Genomic DNA, 25,461 nt, shown 5'->3' with positions numbered 1-25,461 from the left:
CACAGCCCGCTTGCGTCCGGGGACCTTCAATCGCCTGCGAGACCTTTGTGCGACACGCTTCATATCGCCACGCTGCGAGAGACACACAACTATGGTGAGACTGGTGATAACAACATGGATTGTTTTGTTTTAATACTGCAAACATTTCAGACGCAGAAAAACGGGGCCAATTTTAATGAAACCTTTAAACGGCTTGAACGTGACAACATGCCCCACGTCCAAATATCAGAGAAAATTGTTTTTTAAACTGAGGCTGATATCATACTGCTCGGGGTGGTATTGTACTGATATCTTTAAATTACTGCATACAAACATGCAGCCTATGAAGATAATTACTCTCACCTCTTCATATACAGACACTCCCTTCATCCCCCCCCTTCCCTAAGGGAATCTCCGACCACCACTGGCTTTAAACTCCACAAAGCTAACCTCTACGAACCTCTACTGAGAAAGATGACGCTGCTTATTAGCAGGGCCGCTACGCTCACCTGTGCCTGAGCCGCCTACCTCCAGGTAGGTAATGTCCGTCACCTCGGCCTCTCTCGTCAGCATCTGCCGCATCCAGGAATATGAAATGACCAGCCAGGCCCACCCCCAACCGTGGTAAAACCAGATGTAAAAAATAGAAGACTTAAATGGTCCAATTAAAGCCCTCAGACGGGCCCAAACTGATGCATCTCTATGTGAAATATAAGGGCCTTTAATTTGTTGCACTCCATTAGTTACGACGAGAAGCCTATCACCATTAAATATTGATAGGGTTCAGAGATTAGCTCGGATGATCCATGGACTGGCAACGGTACCATAAGTCATCTTTTCATTTCAAAGCTAAATCACCCCTGTTGTTTTTTTCCCCTCCAGTTTCTGCTGTTTTCTGGCTGTCGTAAACTCGATTTCCTTAATAACTCGAGACCCACCCCTCCAAAAAGTGATACCGGGAGAAGGTTACATTGACATTTCGTTAATCAAACAATGCCTGTTACACCCCCTCCCTGTTCTGACATGCCTGGTGTGCAGAATCATCTCAGGTAACTTGAAGGACGACTGTAAGAGGAAGAAGCGTGGGCTGATTTTTGCGCTCGGCAGCAAATCCGGCCTCGGGGTCGATCCGGCACACTGGAAGCAGCTAGGTGAACACTGAACTTTTCAAACACAGGCCTGTTATCTGCCCTGACGGGGTGGAATGGGCAGCCGTAAGCCTGCGAGCTGTAATTAGGGAAAGATATGGCCAGCCTAGTCAGCCTGATATCCATTAATTTCACACCGTGAAACATAATCTTTCTTTTTTCAGGCAGATGCGTCATGTGATCCATGGTCCTGCGGCCATCGTAACGATTGTATGTAGGTAATGGTACCTCGACGGTTGATGGACGACAGAAAGGCTCTCAGCGCTGGGTATCGACAGGGCCGATCCATTCCGGAAAAAGTTCTTCCCAAAATATCTGTAACCATAATTACTGGAGATGCTTGTCAGGCAACACCTACAGCTCTTAGAGGCGGAATGGAGAAGTTCAGAGATGTTTGGAGGTGATGCAAAGAAGCCTCCTGTGGTACAGAGCTGTCATACGGACGGATGTGGGCATCTTCACGTAATGGGCAGTGTGAGGAAGCACTGGGAGAGGACCTGACCGAGTTTCACAAGGATTACCGCGGTCTAATTGTCTCATTAGAATATTTCACGCATACAGGGTGTCTCAAAAACGATTGTGCATCGAAATCCACAAAACATTCCCTTTGAAAAGCTTTCAGATCCCTCAGTAATCGAGATTTCACACTGGCACCATTACTGGACCTTAGCTAAACATTCTCTACTCTAAGGTTGTTTTTCTTCACTAAAATGTCATGCCAGCACCCACCTTTAATTACCCTCCAAATTATGGGTAAGGAATTGAATTTTAATTACAGAAGAAGCTGCGTGTTCATTACACGCCATGCTACTTTGAATCTCACATACAGTAAATACAGTGACAAATATTTCACACACATTGTATTTATGGGTGACATCCTTTGCATTCAGCTTCACGAGCAGAAGGTGAATTGTTGTGTGTGGCTTATGGCTGACTGGTGCTTTGTGATCTGCTACTCATCCACGTCCCTGCGTTACACTAGAAGCCGACAATGGCATATGTACTATAACACGAGGCCTCAGCGCTACAGATCAGGCCATTTCGGGATTATGGGTAATTTTAAAGTTACAATGGTAGCCATGGGTCGATGTCGACTTCAAGTCACGGAAAAGGTTTTTTTTTTCTATTTTTCCGTCGTTCTTTGAAAAGGTCGGGTCCGACATAAATGATTGGCTTGTTTGTGGAGTTAGAATCGAGAAGCTCAAACTTTTAAAATGCTTTCTGTTTCACACATCTGACTTTCCCCTTCTAAGGAATGTTTACACTTCAAAAGCAAGAAACGATCGTCACCGTCAGACCAAAAGCTCATAATGACAGCATCAGTAGCCTCTGTTCTGTGTACACTGAGGCGGCAGGCTGCTGAAGCCGGGCGAAATAAGGGAAATCCTGCACCATATTTCTTCATGGTTTACAAGGACACATTTACAGACATAACGTAACGTATCCTATGAAAACCAGTCCATCTACCCATCACTGCTTATTGTGCAAAGGCTGGGGTACACCACGGACCCAACGCATGCCCATCGCAGAGCGTAGATACACAGGCACAGTATGAGCAATTTAGAGACGCCATTTAGCATATCAGTACGTGAGGAATATGGCAGGAAACCAGAAATCCCAGAGGACACCAATGCAACAAGGGAAGAACATGCAAATTCCACACACTGAGGGAAGGCAGAATTAAATATATATATATATATATATATATATATATATATATATATATGCATGTGTGTATTCAAATATAAGCCCTTCACCTTGTAAGCCAACAGTGCACTGGAGAATTAGTTCATTGCCACAAATAAGGCAAACATTCTAGTGTTATGCATATTTTACTTTTTATTCTATAAAAGTTAATTTCCTTGCCCTTGCACAAAGCTTTTCGAACACATTAGCCTTTAGCTGCCGCACAGATCGAGGAATCGAGGAGTAAAGTGTCACCAGTGCAATTTCCCAGAGGGACCCTTTGTTGTACCCTTGAGCGAGGTACATAAATAGGATTTCTTTACTTAAAGTATGCTGCAGGATAAAGGGACAACATTTCGCAGTGGTAACATGCATAAAATCTGAGCTATATGCTGAGGTATAACCCCAGATCAGAGGTGGGCCGAAGTCTCTGAGTGACCTTCTTGAGGAAAGAGGGTAGTATTATTGGTTTTGGGGCTTTTCTGTGTCGACCTCATCACCTTCGACAGCAGGTGGTTGTCATACCTCAAAGAAGAACCAGTGTCATACTGTGAGGCAGGAGAACTGGAAAAGGCAGCAGGAATTGCCACAGAACGGAGCAGGATTTCATTGTGACGTCCAGGGGCTGAACATATACACATCAGAGGGGCATCCCATAATCTTTGCTTGCTTTAGTTCATGTCGTTATCCCGCCATGGTATCATCAACAGCAAGTTGCCTAGAGACGCTTTCAAAGTCAAAGGCAACTTGTCATTTTGCACATGCACAACAAAATCATTCTAGAGTAAGAGCTCTAATGCAAGCATGAGGTCCATCCTCCCCGATTTTTAAGACGCAGCAACACTGAGAACGTGCGAACCTGTGGACCAGGCGTCCTGTCTTCATGCCGGACGTCCGGCATGAAAAGCAGCTGTCTCCTGTGCCTCTCATTCATCGTAATCGTCCCCAGCGAACACGGAGCTGCGCGGAAGATCTTTCCTGCTAATAGTCGCATTTGTGTGGCAAGCAAATTCACACGGAGAGCAGCACGGGCCGCTTTCAATGCTCGCATAAATGCGGGATGCGCTCCCAACCGAAACCGCGACTGAAGATGAGATTCGTTTCTCTCGGTACTATAAATATTAATCCTAATTGCCTGCGAGGCAATTACAGAGGGGGCAGTCTGTCTGGAAATGTAGAAGACTGCACACACCACGGTAACTGAAACTGGATTGCGTGTTATGATTTTTTTTCACCATAATTTTAACAATGTGTAAAAGCCCATTGCATCATTTTTTTGCACATAAATAGCTTTATAAAAATGGGATGTTAGAAGCTCTTTCATAGGATATCTAATGCCATAAGCTCTTTCAGGGTGACACATACAGCATAAGGCAAAGAACATCAACAACAAGATCATGAATAGTGCTCCGATATATCTGTATAGCTGTCCTTTGTGTGATAGAGTCATGCTATGGCAAGGGGTGAAGTTCTGAATTTGTTTACCTATGCCTTGATATATCAGTCTATATAGCTGGGTTGAACTGTAGCTCTGTAAAGCAACTTAATATAGCACTCCTTCTGTTATAGGCCAGTGCTCAGCCTCTACAGGCCAGTAGTCCAGCTGCTGGAGGCCAGGCAAGACTAATCAAGATTATTTTAAGGGTAGCCTAATTAGAAAGAGTGGGAAGATGATTCTTTTTTCTAATGTTCAAATTTTGCATGAGTCATGTGGAGTGAGTCGCTACAAAAATCCTTTTTTAAGCGTAGGACAGCGTAATTAATGCCGCTGATACATGTTAGCACTTTTGAAAGCAGAGGCTCACTTCAGTGCCCTTCACCCGCATTGTAATAGACTTATGAGACTATAAAAGTTACAGACAAGGTTATTTATGACTATGAGTAAAATGAGAATTAAAAAAAATGGTAATTGATACTTTGACTCTTCAAAGCACAGAGCACAGATATAGACCGGCCGACCTAGAAGTTCACCCCAATCTATACACTTGACAAAAGCTATGTTTCCATCAGCAGAGACAAAGGGGGTCATTACCCTGTCCTCCCCCTTATTGATCTTATTGAAATCTGGGATGACTCCTCAGCATTATATGGCTCCTTTATTGCATCTGGCAAACACCAAACAGAGATTCCTCTGTAAAAAAAGCATAGCACACCTTTATCCTTTATGAAGGACCTCTGGAGCTGCTCAGAAAATGGCAACTTTTGGGGGCTGGCTTCTCCAATCCCGCGTTGGCAAGTCTCACCTCACCTCCACTCCTGCTAGGCTGGATAGTGCTCGGGGTGAAGACGGCTTACGTTAAAATAAAAGTATGGCACATGACACAACTTTTGTGGCATTTTGGGGGTTGGGCTGGCTGTCAGTTTAGCTGCTGGAAGCGGTTTGTTATTCTACCCTTGAGCTACGCAGTCAACCTAAATTCCACTTGATAAATGTCCAGCCTAATTAACTAGCAAAGTGACGGTAGTAGGTACACACATATAGCAAGGTAACATGAGGCATGGGGTGCATTTTTATTTCATATAAAACCCATGCATTCATCTTCTGTATCCACTTGTCCTAAACAGGGTTGTGTGGGGTCTGGAGCCTATTGGCACAAGGCAGGAAACAACCAAGAATGGGCACCAACCCCTCACAGGGTACGCACACACACACACACACACACACACACACACACACACACACACACACACACACACAGGTTTATAATTGTATCTTTGTGGGGACTCTCCATTCATTTTCATGGGGGAAAACTCTAATCCAAACATGACGAACTTAACCCCTACCCACGAGACTCTTGCCATTTTTAGTTTTTTGACTGAACACAGATGTTTGTAGGGACCTGAAAAATACGTTTTTATTACATTGTGGGGAACATTTGGTCCCCACAATGTAATACAAACCTAATCCATCCACACACACCCCTATGGGCAATTTGGCAACTCCAATGAACCTCAGCGGGGGGGGGGACAAGCATGAAAAGGCCACACACATGGATCCATCTCAAACTCTGCTCCCAGAGGTGTGAGGCGACACTGCTAACCACTGCACCATCATGCCACCCCTCCACATAAAATAATATGGAAAAAACCATTAAAAACTAGTAATAAATTACACATCTGCAGCAAATGCCAGAGAGAATTCTGTGGTCGCAGCTCATTATTATCTGACTGTCCATGCTAGACAGGGAACTTATATCATTCTTATAATGTATAGAAGCAATTTTACTTGTGGGATTTTCACAGAAAGGGAACATTTAACATCTTGCCAGTAGATTTTCCAGTCGTGCCGCGAGCTCGCAGTCAGAGACACTGGGAGAATGTTCTGTCTGCTTTGTCGTCGAATCACAAAGTCCTTTTGACACAGTAGCGGGTTTATACAGTTTTTACAGCATCAAAAAGACAGCCGAAGCCTTTGATTTTTAGTTTTAAATCACTCTTCATCTGCGAGTCAGGTAGCAGGCTGAATTCGTTCATGTCTTTATCGCCTTTTCTCAGTGCAGGTGGAGGGGGCTCAGTGTCACACTCAGTATCTGCAGATGTCTAATGGGGGGTGGTTAAACACGTTTATTTCTTTCACTGTGAAGTTGCTAATTTGACTTCGCTGTTAGCAAAGTCATCTGAACGACACGCAGAATTGGACAAGTGATGCTGGCAAGTAGCTGAAAAACCAGAGGATGCTGAAGATCCCATTTTTGCTGTTTTTATTAGCTTCACCCAAGAGTTTAAGAACGGCACGTGAATGTCCTAAACAGAAGACCCCAGAAAAGTGTACAGCGCCCAAAACATGATGACGGACCCTCGTGGGGAACGCACTCACCCACCTGCGGTGGATTACGGTTGCCCATTTTCCTGCTTTTAGACTCTGAGGCCAAGGTACAAATTCCACACCCACCAAGCCGGGTTTAGGATTTGAACCTACAACCCTGATGCTGCAAAACTACTGGGCAGCCCACTGTGCATGTCTGGTCATGTGATCTTTAGATGTATTCTCTTTTTTGTAACTGGGTAGCAGCACATGACAGTTCTAAGATACTGTCACAGAGAGCCGATGATCTTTGAAAGAGGTTACGTTCATGTAACGTTAGACTTATTTCCCAAAACATTTGGGGAATGCTCTGATGCATTATAACGCATAATGCATAATTAAATTTTCTAAACATTAGAAAATGGTTTCTGTAAAACCAACCATATGAGGACTATAGACTAACATTACCTACAGTAATGGGCTGATGCTATCTGATTTTTCTTATTGCACATATTCCTTCCATAATCATCTATTTCCATAAATATCCTTTGTCAGAATATTATGTTTGTGTATTGTGTACTTTTGAAACTTTACTTGCCTACACTACATGTACTGTCTTTGCACTTTGTCTTGTTTATATACCTCGCTGCAGCCTGCAAAAGAATTTCCCCCTGGGATCAATAAAACTCATCGTATCTTATCTTTTGACAGGACCCAAGAGGCCCAAACCTTGCAAGGGTCTGGAACTGGGGCCCTTATTAAGCGTCTCTGCTATCTTCTTGCATTCTGTTCTCGAAATCACCAGGGTGGCTTTAAAACCGACGCACGCAGATGCCAGGCCACCAGCCGCCTCCGATTTAGGCCTCTCTCCATTTTTATAGACCCTCTGTCATGATTTACCGCCACGCGGATCTGTGCCGCCCCAAGTGGAGGCCACTGTCACAGGAAACGAGCGTAAATCACAACTCACAGGACGGATGCTCGTAAATGTGAGCTTTTTGTCAGCTTTGCCGTGTATCTCATCATGCTCCCAATACAGGTTTCGGGGAATTGCAATTATCTGGCTATGAAAAAATTACCATCCTAATTCCTTCATCTCCAATTGAGTCAGTGGATGTGACTAATTTGCCACTGAGTCTTACATTAAAGCATCTTGTTGCCCGATTTAAATAAGTCGTTTTAAGTCATCGTACCAGTCTGCAGAACCTCCCTCATAAAGCAAGTAAGGAGGGGAAAAAAAAAACTACGAACCCACTTGCAGTGTGAGTTTAAGAGCTGTTCAGGAAAATCGAGTGAATGCTAAGTGCCCTATGGAGGACCCTTCAGAGTGCACTCAGTCATGCCCGTAATCAAGCCCAGCATTAATGTGGACAATTAACGAGGCCCCATGTCTTGAAGAGTGCCAGAAATTGCATTTTTTAGTTTTAACCTTTAATCTTCGGTGTAGAATGATGAGTCACGTGCGTGAGTGGGTGTATGTGCGTTGGGTGTGTGTATGTGCGTTGGGTGTGTGTATGTGCGTTGGGTGTGTGTATGTGCGTTGGGTGCGTGTGGGTGGTCAAAATTGGCATTTGATTTCACTGAACTTGTGAATATCAGCCAAGTTTCTGCAATTGTAGCTGACTACTACACATACATAATACACACTGTAATTTATTAGAGAGTGGAAGTAAAATGCTGCTTTATAAAGCCGCCCCAGTAACTGCAGGCTGGTGTCCACATTAAATAATCCGAAGGACACGTGCTTTACAGCGCTGCAGCTTGTCACTGTGTGATTCCGGACGGTTGCCCTAAACGCGGCTGAGCAAAAGCAGACAAAGAGCTGCGTCGGCAAGGGGGCGTGTGAACCCTGGCGGGGCTCAGACGCCCTCCGATGAGCCGCTCCTTACACCGCGCATGGCCACGCCTCCCCCCACCTTTTAAAAAAGCATTAAGGTTTGTTAGGCGGCTCGGCCAATTTCACCCCTCTGCAGCATCCCTCAAGGCATCCGGCGCTGGCAGAGCAGATGAACATGCATTCCAAGAGATGGGGAGGGGAGGCTTCTAACCCACCCAAACCCCCCTGTGCCCTCGGGCAACACAGACCAAGTTTTCACAGCTGCGATATGGGGGGGTGGGTATCCGCGGGTGAGGTGAGGGTGAAGATCGGCCCCTTCCAATCACGTGAAGCCCACTTCTAAAGCTAAGAGTCCCCAGACACATCACATGGCCAACGGTCATGACCACTCCTGTACACACAGTGGCTGTCTTCTTGTTCCACTTTCTTTCCCCATGTTATTCCCATCTTCTGTGCTCTCCCACAGTTATACTTCTGCAATCTTACATTTTAACAACTAAAAAAAACCCCAATCAGATCCTCGTTCTGGCCTCCTGTGCCTGCATCATGCATGTCCGTTCGCCCATCCTGACCAGTGGGAATCTACCAAAGGCCTTGACAGAGATGTAACTGCCATGTTTGTCCTCCTTATGCCCCCGGAGCCCCGGACTGCGGAAGCGGTGGCGGCAGGCTCCTACCTCGCGAGTGGCCGTACGGCCTCCTGCTGGTGGACGTGGCGTGCTGCAGCCGCGAGATCTCAGCCACCGTGCCGGTGCGGAAGTTATCCTTAAACGTCTGCATCAGAGACTCCACCACCTCTTGTCGTGGGTCCAGGGCTGTCCAGTGAAGAGAGCACAGCGGACAAGGTATAAAGCATGTATGACCAGTGAATCCCCCAGGAAAAGAACAGTGACACTCAAACAAGCACAGATCGCAAGAAGGTGCCTAGAATGATTCTTTCCAAGCATTAACCTTAATTGCTGATTCAAGATTCAAGACCCTTATTCTCCATGTGTGACAGGTGCAGTGGAATGCTTATTCGTTCAGCCGGACGTAAGTTTTTTTTTTTCAGCAGGCTCTTTCGATGCTCGACTGAGGCAAACGGAACGTTGAAAACATGTGGCTGTTGAGGAGCGACTATGTGTAAGTGCAGGTAGGCAGAGCTTCCAGTGAAAGCCCAGGTACAAATCGAGGTAGTAATGGAGCAGGAGCTACACAACATCTTACAACAAAGCCAGAACTTAATAAGACTATTCAGTGATGAAAAGTGCAACATTCAGGCCATACAGAGAACACAGACACATCAGGCTTGCAGACGATATAACACAGATAGTGCAAAACAAGAGAAAAACAGAGCAAAACTGGATGATAGATAGTCGGTGGTTAGTGCCTGGAGCCTGGAATCTACATCGGAAGCCCCAGAGACAGCAGTCACTCGCACTAAAGGCAATTTAAAACCCACAGCTTCATGCTAGCACCTTTGGATTACTCAAGGAACCCCATGGGAGCATGTGTGGAACAGAGAAAGATGAGCACCGATTCGAACCTGCAACCCTGGACCTGAGAGCAGCCCCCACTACACCACTCTGATGCCTGTTGTTAATAATACTCATCTTTCATTATTAGAAAACCTCGCCTTCCCGATTCATAAAATGGACCAAGTTTGGCAGCGATATCACACGCACATTGATGGTTGACTATCTAAACATAACGCGGAGGCTTTAAAGGCTGAACAAACTGACGGAGAAGCATGTAAACACAAGCGGAGAAACTTTTTAAAATCACCTCTTGTGCAAATCACAAAGCTACCATCAACCGACGGCAAGACAATGTGCATCTTATTAGACAGACAAAAAAGAAAACAACATCTGTGCTGAGAGGTGAGCTCAGTCGGCTGGGGCTTCGTCAAGATTCATCCGGAGGGGAGGCAAAAAATTTGCCTGTCTAAAAAAAAAAAAAAAAAAATGAAAGCATTGTTCTGGGCTCGAACAAATGTGAGAGGCACAAAATGACAACTGTGTGTGTCAAAAAGATAATCGATTTCAGTATTTAGTGTGTCAGCCAGGCAACTTCTGCAGGATGAGAAGATTCCTATACTTAGAGAAGCCTATAGGAGTGCAGGACATGCAAGGATATAATCATTGTGATCAGGGTGTTATTTCTAATTGATGAAGAGCACATAGAAGCCGCCATATAGCATACTTGTGGTGCTAAAAAAGTACTGGCATTTAATAGGAGGTAATATCTAATAGGAGGTAATAAAGTCTGTCTGTCAGCCTGTATGTCAGCCTGTCTGTCTGTAATCTGTCTGTCTGTCAGCCTGGATGTCTGCCTGTCTGCCTGCCTGTATGTCAGCATGTCTGTCTGTCTATCATCTGTCTGTCTGTCAGCCTGTATGTCTGTCTGTCTGTCATCTGTCTGTCTGTTAGCCTGTATGTCAGCCTGTCTGTCTTTCTGTCTATTATCTGTCTGTCTGTATGTCAGCCTGTCTGTCTGTCTGCTGTCTGTCTGTCGCTATTTAAATGTATGATACTGCTGAAAGAGATGAGGATGAAAACATTGCAAACAAAAAAAAACAAGTAGATAAAAACATATGCTGTAAATAATGAGGTAAACTGCACCCAATGGACACCAGTGGTTTACAGATCTCTTCCTCCAAAAGTTCTTTCCTGCTAAAAGTTCAGTCACCAAGGAAGGATCTAAATTGAAAAGTGAGAACAATGGCATCTCTCAAGGGGATTTTGTTGTGACCCATCTCCTTCTGGCCCATTTCCACAACTGGCTGATTGTCTGTTCCCATTGTTTACTGGCAAACCAAATATGGAGAACAGCATCCAAAAGAAAAAAAAAAAAAAAACGTAGAAAACAAACAAGGGGCCAACTATAGCTACTCATCTCCAGCCCCTTCCATCTGGCTGTGTGCTATCACCTTCTTGATCATCTCGCTTCAAGATCTTTGTCAAACAGTCAATCAGCCACCCACTCATTTGGTTTCCTGTTAGCTGTGTGCTCTGCCTGAGCAGAATAGCTGACTGCTATCCAATCGCGTCTCTGTGGAATATACAGATGTTTCCGGATGCTCCCAGGTCATTACTATGGCACGTGCGTCTGATTCTCACAGCAGCAGGAGAACTGGGCACCTATCTGTCACACGGAAGACTTCAAGTTCTAAAACAGCTCTTCCTTCTGAAGCCGCGTCCCAGTTCTGGAGGGAAGCAGGAAGAAAGCTGTTCATGCACAGAATATGCTTCCTAATGCATTTTTATTTTAATTCATTCCATTTAACTATATAGTAAATGAGATCACTTGCATGCTTATGAAATCTTAAAGGCGTTGTGCATAATCGATTTTTTTAAAGGTATGCAAATATGGGTACACACCCGACCAAGTCAATGGCAAAAACCTAGCAACCAAGACCGACAAAAGATCGGCTCCTGTCAGTTGTGTAAATTTGCACACTGGAACACATCAGCATGAGTACAGGTGACGGTCGATATGCAGCGAGCTCAGTTTCACCAACTAGCTTCAATGTCGATTCTCAATCGGGCAATCCAGAGCCAACAGGGACCAACTGTGTCCAACCGAGCACACACCGGCACGACAGACAGTGTCTAACCGCTTATCCTGAACAGGGTCAACATGCGGCCATCCCAGGCATCACTGGGTACAGAGCAGGGGGTATAGTGGACAGGATGCCAGTCAATAGCAGGCCACAGGGCAGGGGGTACCCTGGATAGGATGCCAGTCCATCGAAGGCCACAGGGCAGGGGGGTATAGCGGAGAGATGCCAGTCCATCGCACGCCACAGGGCAAGGAGTACCCTAAACGGGATGCCAGTCCAACGCAGGTCACAGGGCAGGGGGTACCCTGGATGGGATGCCAGTCTATCGCAGGGCACATACACATTCATACTCATGGGCAATTTAGAAACTCCAATTAGATGGACTGCATGTCTTTGAACTGCAGATGGAGACCACCACAGCTCCGCACACCCAGAGTGGGGGCGGCATTCAACCCACATCTCTGGAGGTAAGAGGTAGGAGCCAACCCCCGTCCCCCCCGCCCCCACCCCAACATTAAAGTCTGTGTTTTGAGATAAAAACAAGAGGAGTCACTAATTCAATTCCTTAGACAGTGGAATGATCTTTGTTTTGCAATTAAAATTAGTCCCTATGATGACATGTCACACTTCTTGACGCAGGGCTCCTGCTTTGCTGTTTCCCGGCTTTACCTTCCGTTATACTCTCCTCTATTTCGGTAAAGTAAACAGTAAAACAGAAAACAGTCGTTCTTTACTTCATGTGGACTTAGATGGAAATATTGCTTTTATTCCAAAGAAATAACCTGACTCCCTCAATCCCTTGAAGAGTTTATAAAAGTAGAAAAGTGAAATCAATCAGACACTGCGGAATAAATCTTAAAAAGCGTGTGGACGCCATCATCTATGGTGGTTGCTTTCGCAGCTGGCATCCTGCACTTCTGTACACCTCTGAGTCAACTCAGTCCGCTGCAATAAGAGGACGGAGAGTCAAACGTTAGGATAGAGAAAGAACAATAAAAATGTCCCATAATCACCGCAGCTCAGACAGGAGGTCTCGTTATCAAATCCAATGTGAGCCAAGGTATAAATCCTACCTAAGGAAGACTTATTTATACAGCATGAGTGGGTTTTATGTGGGATTCAAATGGCAAGGTGTCAGAAAAATCCTAAAAAATCCTAAACTCTAAGAAGAAATCCTTAAATCCTGAGGGATGTTGACCTAACTCAGAGATGACAGGGCTTCACCATTTAATGAACTTAAAATGAGCCCTAGCTAGGTGAAATAAAAGGCTGCACTCCATCTCCAAATGCACCATCTCCTTTTAATGTATCCCAACGACTTTGCGCACATAAATGTCAACGCAAGGCGTAAAGGGTTGCCTTTAGGTGCCTGATGGTGAAGCACTACACCAACTCAGACTGCATAGCTCAGTGGTTGGTGCATTGATCGTGTAAATCAAAAGTTCAATTCCTGCAGGGGTCTACACCTGGGGGGAGGTGGCTCAACATATTAGATGCTGGCCCTGCGATTGGAAGGTTGCTGGTTGAAATTTCAGGTTTGGCAGAGTGATGGCACTGTAGGGTCCTTGAGCAAAGTCCATACCCTCCACTCAGGATAAAACTGACTGATAATTAAATGCAAACTTCACCACCAGGTAGTCCAGACTGAGGTCTAGCTGCAAAGTTCCATGGAATTCTATCTACCAGACCTTCAACCAGGCGAACTTCTCTTTATGGCAGTGTTTCTCAACCCACTCTTTAGGAAACCCCAGACAGTCCACATTTTTGCTCCCTCCCAGCTCCCAGCCAATCAGGAACACTGAATACCTGGTACAGGTGCCCTGGGAGCTGAGAGGAAGCAAAAAGGTGGACTGTCCTTTGTTCTCCGGGGACTGGGTTGGGAAACACTGATTTAATGTACATTATGCTGTCCAACTCCACTTTGTCCCTTGGAAGAACAGGACAACCTCACCACATAAAGCCTCACCTACCTATCATTCTGTGCTCATCCTGCCTCTTGAAAACAGGGGGAACCAGCCATCGATCAGTTCCTCGGAAAAGCAATCTATCTTAAGACGGGCACAAAGTCATTTCCCCCTCAGCTCTGCGGCCAGTCATTTCCGCTAACGGTCTCTTTTTAGACTTACTGTCCTTCTAGGTGTTTTATTTTTATGTATTTACTAATGCCAGATGGCGGAACAACCAGGCGAGCTCTCATTTTAAATTGAATCTAACTTATAAAATAAAAATGATTGCATTTCATTTCACCATGCCATTTTGTGACATATTGGTATTTTCTCTCCGTCGTTGTACGGGAAAAAAAAAATAAATCTTTGTTTATTTTGCACCCCAAGTGAGAGGTGAAGGAGTTACTCCAGGCCAAAGCCAGGCAAGCGCATTAAAATACAAGAACAGAGAGGGGAAAAAAAAACTATCTTTCAAAAGTTATTCTGCACGTTATTGCTTTATGGAAATTGTCAGTGGTGGCGACTCTGCAGTGAAGCGGTGAGCAGACAATATTGTATCACCTATTTGCCCTGTGCGGCCCACCCGGGCGTGTCCCCCTGCCCTGCAGCCTTCAGCCTGGCTACTGTGGAATGATGTAATTAACCCCGAGGTGATCAGCAGCTCATTCAGCTCCCAGCACAATGAGAAAGACTACTAAAGCAGCATTCAACGCCGAGCCTCTCACTTACAATACCATGTACACAGAGAGCAGCGTGCCGACGTCACGAATGTCTCAGCAATAACAACGCGGCAATAAGAATCTTTCGCAATAAGAATGCTGAACATGCACTGGTAAATCAGCAGTTTCGTTTATTTACTAACCAATGACACTTTAAACCTCAGCACCTTGTGGTCCTACTACCATGTTATTGTACATTGAACAGTGCCTAAGTCAAACTCACCACAGCCCGGAATTTGAATGTTAGCTTGACATTGAATTCAGAACCTGAGTCTGCATATGTTTACCTGAACTTGAATTTAAAAACCCAAACTTGGGTAACAGTATTTGAATTTGAATTAAAAGATTCTGAATTTGAGTTCAGGTTAACATTCGCATTCAGGTAAATAATGTCAAATTCAGGTTGTGGTGAGTCTGATTTGATGCCATAATATTGTATATAAATAGTATATTGTATACATACTGTTTATATTTTATGTTACTTGTCCTCTCTATTCTGTTATTCATTATTTGCTATTTATTGGCATTTATTGTCTGAAGGGAGACATGCAAGCAAGTATTTCATTGCACTTGTACAAATGCCAATAAAGTGTTGGAATCCTTGAATGCTTTCGGAACTGCAGACCGGTCTACAGAAGACAGACCCAGAGTGCTGACCTTCAGGCTGAATGAAAGAAGATGGTGCTTCATAAACATCCCTCCCTTCCGACTTGGTTGGCGATGGCCAGAGGAGGCCGGGGGGCCAGATGACCTCTGTCCCCCAGAGGATTCCTACCTCAAGCTACCGTGTTTTCTTCTCCCACAATGTGAGTATGATCAACTTGAACAAAATTTTATAAAAAAAAAAAAAAAAAGTGTGATTTTCCCTGCAAAAAAAAAAAAAAAAAAAGACGACAGAGATCCCTGTAGAGTTTTGTTAGAAATGTTCCGCAGGGAGTCTGGGACTCAGAGAGTGTGAGACGTCAGCCGTCAGGCCCCCAGGGGGCGGGGGCGAGGCGATAATCTGAGGCTACAGCACTGCTGGTCCAATTACACTACTGTTAGCCCAAACCACGGTATCTCAGCTGGTGTGCAAGTACCACTGTTATTCGATCCTTGGTTAAGTGCTTCAGGGCAAGCCTTTAAGGAAAGGCACTATATAAGAAGAAAATTGAATTGACCTGCATTTTAGGGGGGTTCAGGGGGTACTACTCACCTCACGCCTCCAGGGTTGGGGGTTTGAGTCTCACCTCTGCTCAGCTGTAGGGTTTGCATGTTCTTCCCAAACCGTATGTGTTTCCTTCTCCACCCAAAGACTTGCAGTCAGGCTAATGGGCATCTCCAAATTTCCCGTAGGAAATGACTGTGAGTTTAAATACCCTGTATGGCATCCAGTCCAGAGTGCATCCCTGCCTTGTACCCTATGCTGTCTGAATGAAACTAATTTTACCTCCAACCTGTTTGTCGTTGCATCAGGAAATAGAGACTGAGCTTTCATTGCAGAAGTCATGCTCACCCCCAGCTCGATTCCTCCTCATTGTTTCATATGGGTGCCTGTTTATACTAAACTAGAACTGTGTTTTCCAATCCGGTCCTCGGGGATCCATAGTCGGTCCATGTTTTTGCTGTCTCTGAGCTCCCTGATAGACAGCCCACGACAATCCAGAGGAGGGAGGGAGCAAAAACGTGGACTATCTGTGGGTCTCCATGGGCCAGATTGGGAAACACTGAGCTAGAATATTGTATCAGGTTTTATTTCTAAAATCCATTTTATAATGAAACCGAAGCTTCTGTGCAATGCTCCTTATCACCTTCAGATGATTCTGTAGGTACACACTCGAGCATTTAAGATTAAAACACTTCGTAAGGTAATCGCTCATTTTTATCTTTGACCACACTGGAGCACAGAGCAAACAGCTCCCCTTTGGCTATAAGGATAAACAGAGAGATATCAGCAGTGTGTTTACGAGGCACCGTCTCTATATCAAGCGATGCCTTGGCAGGTCACAATCCCAGAGCACTGAGACCACAGGTTCAGACTGTGCTACCTCTGTGGCTATCTGCGCATTCCTCTCAGATGCAGCACCTCTTAACTGCATAGTTAATATTAGCTACACCTCAGCATAGGCCACATTTTTCACTTCCTAGATTGCATCTTTTTTCTTGTCCCTTACCATGCTGCTATTTGTCCTGTATCGTCTGTCCTATTGTCCGACCCATGCACCTGTCCCCCTCCCCTGCAATTGTGGAATAAGAATTTCACCGTGTCCTGCAGAACACGTGGCTATAAAATCTTGAGACCTGAAATCTGGCTTCGAACCGCGCGGTTCTGCCCTGGGTCCTTCTTACCACATGTAGCGGTAATACGTGTAGCGAAATGTGTGACTCTTTCACAGCAGCCGAGAATGCGTGACGCTTCGGTGGTGTGTTCGCACATGTGACTCATTGCCCCGCGATGGATCGGTGCCCCATAAATACTCCAATAGCAAAGTGCAATTAGTTTTTAATACACATAAACGATAGCACTCGCCAATCACAAGCAAAGGTGACAGGATAATAACAATCTCTAAATGTCAAAATAAAATGCTAAAGGGTACTAATAAACGCCAAAGAGGAGCGTGCATCAAAATTAGCACCAATGCTGGAAAGCCAGGACACAATTACACTAAGCTAATCACCCAAGAGGGCCAGATGCTAAAGCGCTAATCAGCACGAATGTGTTGCCAAGGACACCATGATCAATGGCGACTGGTGTTCAGAGTTTAATTTTGCGTCAACGAGCTCACCTACGGGCCGGAGGAGGTTGAGCCTGGAAGCGGACGTCCTTGTGTCCTCCCTCAGCATGACAGTATCATCCCCGGCACCCTTATCTACGGTGACAGCGGATAAACGACTGGACGCTGGACAAACTACCCAAAGCAGTTCAGTTTGAGATGTATACGTCGGTGCACCGCATGCTCACGGATTGTCGATCACGGGGATAATCTCCACGGCTGGGTGCCAAGGAACAGTTTGCAGAATCCATGGGGGCCTCGGCGGCAAGGCTGGGGCACCTACCCCCTTACATATGCCGGACCTGATAACAGTCCAAGGGGTTCATCGCTCGACGGAGGGAAGTTAGTGCACATTAGCTGCTAAGTCTAATCAGGCCGGGACAGAGGAGGAGCTCGCTGAGATTCATTTCAAGGTGTACTGTACAACCCAAATGCCTATAACGTGTTAATACCTAACAGGAATGAGCAATGGAATTATCATCCTGGGTGGAGAATTTGGGTTGGGTCAGAGGTCTTGGAAGGTTGTCAACTGGGGGGCAAGGTGGAGACTATGTGTGGGTGGGAGGTTCCAGAACCATTCTTCTGACTTGGTCTGTCTCTATTGGGTGGGGAGACAATCTGTAGCCATGCCCCTGGTAAAGAGTCTACCAATCAGAACTATCCATCCCCACAGAAGAACTCACTTCTTTTGCCTCTTCTGAGATACAGCTAATAGACCTAGCTCTCAGTTGCTAACATAATGCTACAGATCAGTGAACGAGTGAAAACATCAGACAGGTGGGTATTTCTGCCTCATCTGCCTTGAAATCACTGTCCAAGACAGACCTGTTGATTAACACGCTGACGCAGAATACAGCAGACTGAAAAAGCACATGACAGCGCAAGATCGATAAACAAAGAACCCACCTGGAATCAAATTGGACAGAGACATGTGTTAGTCGAAACGGTAAGAAATCTTCCCCGCTGACAACCATATCAAACAAAAGCATGGATCCAATCGTGATATTCGATCCAGAATTCTCATAATTAAAAACAAAAGCTCAAGCCATTTTCATTAATTTCGATTATCCCCCAGAAAAAAATAGAAAGAAGTCCGAATGGTTTTGGCAGAAACACGGCAGACAGAGGAGGACTGGGAGAGTGTGAGCCATCAGCTGACAGACTCCGGGGTGCGGGGGGGGCGTCACTGCGAGCGGATAATCCATGACTATGGCACTGCCCGTCTCTTGGTGGAACATTCAATTATGTGAGTGCTGGGGGGGTTGGAGAGGAGTCAGCACTGGTTAGAAAGCCTGCAAGCATGATGGGGGGGTCAGATGGAAATAAGTTTCTAATCTGCAGACATGGGAAGGGGGGGACGACCTGAGCAAACAGGTGCTGGGAAGCCGGGTAAATAGATGGACGTATGGGGGGCTGTGCTCCCATGCATGTGTACAGCCAAACGTCTGAGACACACAAAGCGTTTCCTCGAGCAGAAAAGGAGGGATTCAGTGCTGGTGAATTTCATTTGGCAGCTGCTCTGCCCTCTGGTCAGCTCTGCGGCGCACCCCCGCCCACCCCCAAATCGACAGCCCTGCAGCCTGACGGGATGCTGGGAAAAGGACAACTGTTAACACCCCTGATGGCCGCGCCACCTTATTAACATTGATGCTAATTTGCAGCTAAAGGGTAATTGGCAACGGTCTCCCGGCGACCGCTTTATGAATTTAGCTGCGGATGACGCAGGTCTGCTGGGTTAATGGTCAGCAGGGGACCGGTCTGTGACCCAAACTCGCCTGCTATTTGAATCCATTACATTGATTTATATATACGCTACCTACTTAAGGCATACAGATCTAATAGGGCTGTCCTCCAAAGGGTGACAGCAAAGGCGAGTCAGGTACTGAAGTGACGCTGGTACTCAGGCCTACACAAAGACCTGGTTGGGCCCCTGAAAAAATCTACACAATGGACCCCCCCCTTCTCCAAACCAAAGCTACCATTATCCATACTAACACATTCATACCTCCCTCCCGCAGCAAGGCATTCTGGGGATTTTGAAACAACATTAATACCCAGACAGTACACCCAACCCTCCATGCCATCAGCACTCAAATGCAAAGTCAAGGGTCCTCCTGACTCTTCCAGTAGTTCTTGATTGACGTAAGATAGTTCCACATGTAAGTGGGTTTTACCTTCTCATGCTATTCAAGACACCACATAGGAAACACACAACACATACTACAGAAATAAAAAGCGTACATTTACTTACAGGCACATGTCGTCTTTTGTGCGTAGGTGCTTCTCAAACTGCACGTATCTCGGACATTGTTTGCTTAAGTCCAAATTTACATAAATCAATTTTACGTAAGGTGAGAGCTGCCTGTACTATTACTATTCATGGGCGACCTTAAGCATACCGGTGTGTTGTATCTGTACTGGAATAATGGGGGGGAAAAAAAACAGAAGTCTGTCCATTGCAAACGTTATGCAGCAGTGCAGAAACGTGGGCAGAGACCTCAGTCCTCACACGGCACAGCTCAAGTTGGAAGTTAGTGCATGTATTAGATCGTCCACTTTTCTGTGGTACTTCGAGCAAACGTGACACCCCGTGTGTCAGGAAGCTAGTAAAATTTTAAGAAAGAAAAGTGATTAGCAAGCAGAAAAGTGAAGCTGACCTGTTTCAAGGGACCTTGCATATCACCCCTGGGATAGACATGGACCCTGGCTCCCATGCATTAAACATGCTTCTTATCTGCCAACGTAGCTCATATATTTAGAAACAGGACGCATTCTCTAGACATGGCCAAAGGAAAAATTCTCTCGCATAATTCGATTTCATTCGGCAGCCTAAAGCCTTGATATTTGCCCATGTAAAAACTATTGATGACTAAGATATGAAGGATAAGTATTTCAAGAAGCTGAAGAAAGTAAAAAAAAAGGGGAAAAAATATTGAGCCCGAGGTAAAGATTTAATTCTTAGTCAATAAGTCATATATGTATTATTATACTACGGGACCGTTGAATGCTTGAATCTGATTGGCTGACGAACGTTCTGAGGTGTGCAATTATTTTCAGAGACGCATGGCGAACATAGTTCCAGGCAGCTCTCTTGACCGCATTACAGTTCCATATCACTTCGCATAGTTAACTGTAATAACGGAAATTAGCATACAGTACCTATACAGCACACAGGACTAACAAAAACAACATGACAGACGATTTTCCGAAAGTAAATTTTAACATTTACGGTGAATATGAAACTTTCAACAACTGGGCTGCAGCAGTATTAGTTAGCCTAGTGTACCAACTTAAAGGCTACACATGACATTTCTCACTAGCGAGGTAATAACAGCGCTGCATCTTAAAGCAGACTAACAGTTTAGAGACGGTGCTTCAGAACACTGTTGAGGGACACACAGAGGTAGCCTAATTCATACAAGCTCTCTCTCTCTCTCTCTTTCTCTTTCTCTGTGTCTCTGTCTCTCTCGCTCTCTTTCTAATAACTTCATTATTAGTCTGCTATCAACGGCTCAAGCCTCCATTGCCAGCTTTAAAATGACGTTTTGGAAATAGCAAAAGAGTCGTTGGATGAGATGCGGAAGAAATAATCCTACTCACAATAGCGATTTAAGTAGAAAAACCGGACGAATCCCTTGAAATATATAATCTGATCGATGTCTTGAGGTGTGGCAACCGTAGTATAAGCGCTTCGCGTCGGGGCCGCATCACCACCTCGGGTGTGCATTATTTTGTAATAATTCAACGGCCCGTCGTCAATTATTCCTTACTTAATAAATTGGAGTTTCCAAAGTGTTAAGTAACATCATAGTTAATTCATGCCTGTTTTGTTATGATCTCATTTGTCACTGTGGGTCCATGGGTTCGAACCCCGATCCCCCCGTGAAGCATCTTTACACCTGGTCACCTGGTGGACGACCACTGACGGAGTCCTTCATTCACCCTCTTCAGACTACAAGAGCCTCACAAAAAGGAAAGAGAGACCTCAGCTTCTCCCACTTTGTCCCGAATTTAAACCGGATGAGTCTGTAACCATCTTTAGTTCATTCGCTTAATCTGAGTTGACGTTAAATATATGCACAACTTGTCGGATCCTTGCCAGCAGGTCCGACGGATCAGAATGGATGTGTGTGACAGAGGATTACTATGGCGCACCTCGCTTCTCTCTCTCTCTCTCTCTCTCTCTCTCTCACTCTCTCTCTCTCTCTCTCAGAACACTGCCAATCCATGTTGATGAGGAAATAGCCCTCACCATAAATCTAGCCGTCTCCGAGAAGCTACTCCTTCTGTTTATATTCACTTCTCTAGTATTTTATTCATTTTTTTAAAAAACCTCACGCATCTTCTTTCAAAATGTCATGCAACAGAAGTCTCTCCCATTGGTGAGATTGTCCTCAGTTGGGAAACTCCTGTCTCTTTCCTTCGTACTTACAAGGCCAAGCCGCAACATAACCCCATTTGTGGAGCTGAAAGCGAATTAATTCCCACAAGCGGAACATTCCCCAAAGTCTAAGCGGGGCTTTCATTGACAAGACTGTCCAAGTCGGCCGCAAATTCCACCAGTTTCCCACAAACCTGTTTTGTTTAACAGTCATCTAGCATTTCTGTGTTCAATGCAAGTGGACAATTAGAATCAACATAAAATACTTAAAGACGGTTCTTTGATATTCCCAGGATTTTCCCAGGACCAATCCCTGGAGGGGAGGCAGGGGATACCCTACAGGGAATACCCTATGGGGAATACCCTACAGGGAATACCCTACAGGGAATACCCTACAGGGAATGCTACTCATCATAGGTCAATTTAGTGACACAAACTTGGTTTAAACTACATGTATTTCGACTATAGGAGAAATCCCACAGAAATAGAGGAAGAACGAAATTAACTCGACACTTACGCATGGGACAGGACTGAAACCCACAGTCTGGAAAGTGTAAGACTACCTGTACAAAGCCAGCATATAAAAAGGTGTGGAGAGCAAGGGGCTGGTTCCTTATAATGCTCGGGTTCGGGTTTCAAGGTCACCTGTCCCTTTCCATGGTGTGGGGTGTGGCTTAGCAGGTTAAAACTCTGTCCCCATAATTAGAACATCATTGGATTGAGTCCCAAGGTCAACAGACAGCCTAACCTTAGCTCCAGGGGCACTGCACACTGACTGACCCTGTCCTCTGAGCCCCAAACATGCGTGTGTGTGTGATAAGTGAATCGGCAGTTTCCCCACTAGGATGAATGGAGCATCCCCATTCTGTGTGACCCATACCGAAAGGGCAGAATCTTGCTGTAATTGTAGTAATAATCAGTCTTACAGTTTCATTAAAGACTGTAGCTTAAAGCATGATATAAAGCCCACCAATGCAGTTCCCACTTGTTCTTCCTCCACAGCCTAACGCGGCACCCTGGCACTCCTACACGCATGGGCTGTGGTAGTATTTGGGAGAGGGAGAGAGAGAGAGGCCGGGAGTCTGTAGGCGACACGCGTGTCCTCCCAGGAGTCCGTGAGCCTGCTTGCTGCTTTATTGTTTCTCGTCAATTCGCTGTCTTCTTTTCAGCTCTCATCTCATTATATTTCTGTTTCTTTATGAGAGTGCGGATCTCCTGGACCGCTAAGCCTGTGATGTCTCCGTCTCTCTCTCTATCCCCCTGACGCCCATCAAAAAGCGGTGAGGGGTGAGGGAGCACTCAGGTGAACGAAACCCTGATCGCACGTGTTGCTAGATGAGGCTTCTTGGGTCTCCGTCAGCCACCGTGGAGCTGTGACTGGTCACCGTGGCTGGAGGATTGGACTGGCTCCGACCAAGGAGAGGACGCTTTCTGCACACTGCCAGAGGCTGCATCCTGATATTAAGCGCTCACACACACCAGTCCTGGGAGAAGGTGGAGCGTGCCGTGAATTGGTTATTTCCATCTATCCACCTTCCAACTACACAGTCAGTACAACAGCGGTGCGTTACCGTTCCTCCAATGAGAGCTATTTTCACAAAGCAAATAGTCAGATGAGCTACCAAATCGACTTGGTAAAATCGACCCCTTGCTGTATTCACCTCACGGGTCGTTGGGTTGGGCACCCCTGCAGTACCGGATCAAGGTGGGCTTGGAGCCTATCCCAGGAGGCACAAGTGAGGGGACGCCCTGGATGGGATCCCAGCCCGATACAGTGCACATGGCAGGGGACTCCCTGCATGGGATCCCAGCCCGATGCAGTGCACATGGCAGGGGGCGCCCTGGATGGGATCCCAGCCCAATGCAGTGCACATGGCAGGGGACGCCCTGGATGGGATCCAAGCCGACACAGGATTTTGTCCAGTGTCGAGTACTTTTTTGGGAACTCTCCATTAATTTCTTTGAGGAAAACTCTCATCCCAACATGACGACCTTAACCTCTATCCAGCCCTAACCTTAACCATAAATAACCAAACAAAATACGAGACTTCTGACATTTTTACTTTTTTGATTGCATTCACAGATCTTTGTGGGGACCTTAAAACGACAGCTTTTTTATCACACTTGAGGGACATTTGGTCCCCACCACGTAATAAACACACACACACACACACACACACAAACAGTTACACAGAATTCAAATACAGTACCAAACTCAGCCCTGACGTTTTAAGCCACCCAGTGAGCCACTATGATAGTAATATAATTACATGACCAGCAGAAGAACTGCTGCCTCCTCATTCTTCTCCTGGGATGTTTTTTAATAAACTCACTTGATTCTCTTTGGGTTTTATACAATCCATCCAAAATCTCACGTTTGACTTGGGGGGGTCGGTTTCTCCTCATCTCCGAGCCTGACACCCTTGTTTGTGAGCAGGTATTATCTCATTCATGCTGAAAACTCGAAAGCTTGATTGCGCTTTGGTAAATGGATTAAATTCAAAGTGCACCTTTGAACATTTCTGATACGAAGGTCTCGCTGCCCCCACCCTGGCCCCCACCCCAGCACCAATCCTCACTTCAAAGGCTCAGCCTGGTTTCTCTTGCTGCATTTATCTAGATAATAAGCGTCCAGTAGGGGTGACGCTCGCTTCCATTACCTTAACTATTCGAACAGGAGGCAAGCGGCAAAACTAAGGCCGCATTTTAACGAAAGCAATTAAGGTCTGGCAAAACCAGAATCAGGATTTGCTATTCTGCACTGGCGTGTCGCACATTTAATCATGCATTGTTAGCTATCGGAATGAACGAATCAGAAGTGACCCTTTCGATTTGGGAGCTTTCAAAGGATGTGGGATTTTTGGCGGTCGAAGCTTAACGTGCCGATGTCCCCGGGGCCAACATGCGCCGCGGCCCTGGGGATGAGCCCCATCGATCCAGGCCAGTGCGACGTCATGTGACCTCTTTAAAAGGGGATCCAACGTCATCTTTCCACAGTTCTTCTCCCATCGTATGGCGGATCTGGTGGGAAGGGGGGCATGGAACCAGTGGCCCTTTCTACGCTGCTATCTGGCGGATCACAAGCAAAAATGCATCGATTGTGCCCTCATCACGAGGGGGGGGGACTTCCTAGTAACTCCCTTCACGGCGCTGAGGTTCCAAGTGCTTTAGCATCATACGCCCGCCGGCACAGTGCCTGTCAGTGGTGGGGGGGGGGGGGTGCTTCAAAGACATGCCCGAAATGTGGTATTACACGCTCACTCTCTGCAGAAGCTTTGAAGGAAGTATTCACTGAGAGAGAGCGAGAGAGAGAGAGAGAGAGAGAGAGAGAGGAGGGGGAGAGGAAAAACTCTCCGATTGCAAGTTTTGGGTCTTTCATGATCTTAATGCTACATGATAAGAAGCCTAACATGTGACACTGGGTATAGATGTACTGGGGCATTCTTAGCATGCCCCCTATTAGCTGAATGTACATGCCTCACCTGCATTTCCCCAGCTTCAGCGCAGCGGCTTTTGAGGCCTGAACGTTTACCGACCATGACGGTGCACAGGAGACATTCTGCCGGATGGAAAACTGCCTTTAGCTGCTAGCGACGTAGTCGACCATGTGACGCGGCATGTCCCGTTAGCAGTGCGGAGCCCAAGAGCAGATCTCTCTCACACACACACACACACACACACACAAAGACCTGCCACAACATCTACGGTAGATCTGCGGTTCCATTC

General features: G+C 45.9%; 1 protein-coding gene across 3 annotated transcripts in view; it reads right to left on the bottom strand.

Annotated features, from left to right (window-relative positions):
* The window catches only part of LOC125746383 (astrotactin-2-like), a 297,596-nt gene that overhangs the window by 154,265 nt on the left and 117,870 nt on the right, over positions 1-25,461 (bottom strand). For all 3 annotated transcript variants that reach the window (XM_049020314.1, XM_049020311.1, XM_049020312.1), the window contains exon 4: positions 9,073-9,210. In XM_049020314.1, the coding sequence (XP_048876271.1) occupies positions 9,073-9,210 (138 nt within the window). The remainder of the gene's footprint in view (positions 1-9,072; positions 9,211-25,461) is intronic.

This window comes from Brienomyrus brachyistius, chromosome 7 (genome assembly GCF_023856365.1).
Source record: "Brienomyrus brachyistius isolate T26 chromosome 7, BBRACH_0.4, whole genome shotgun sequence".
NCBI lineage: Eukaryota > Metazoa > Chordata > Actinopteri > Osteoglossiformes > Mormyridae > Brienomyrus > Brienomyrus brachyistius.
Note: the sequence above shows the minus strand (reverse complement) of the source record. Positions and strands in the feature narration are given on the sequence as shown.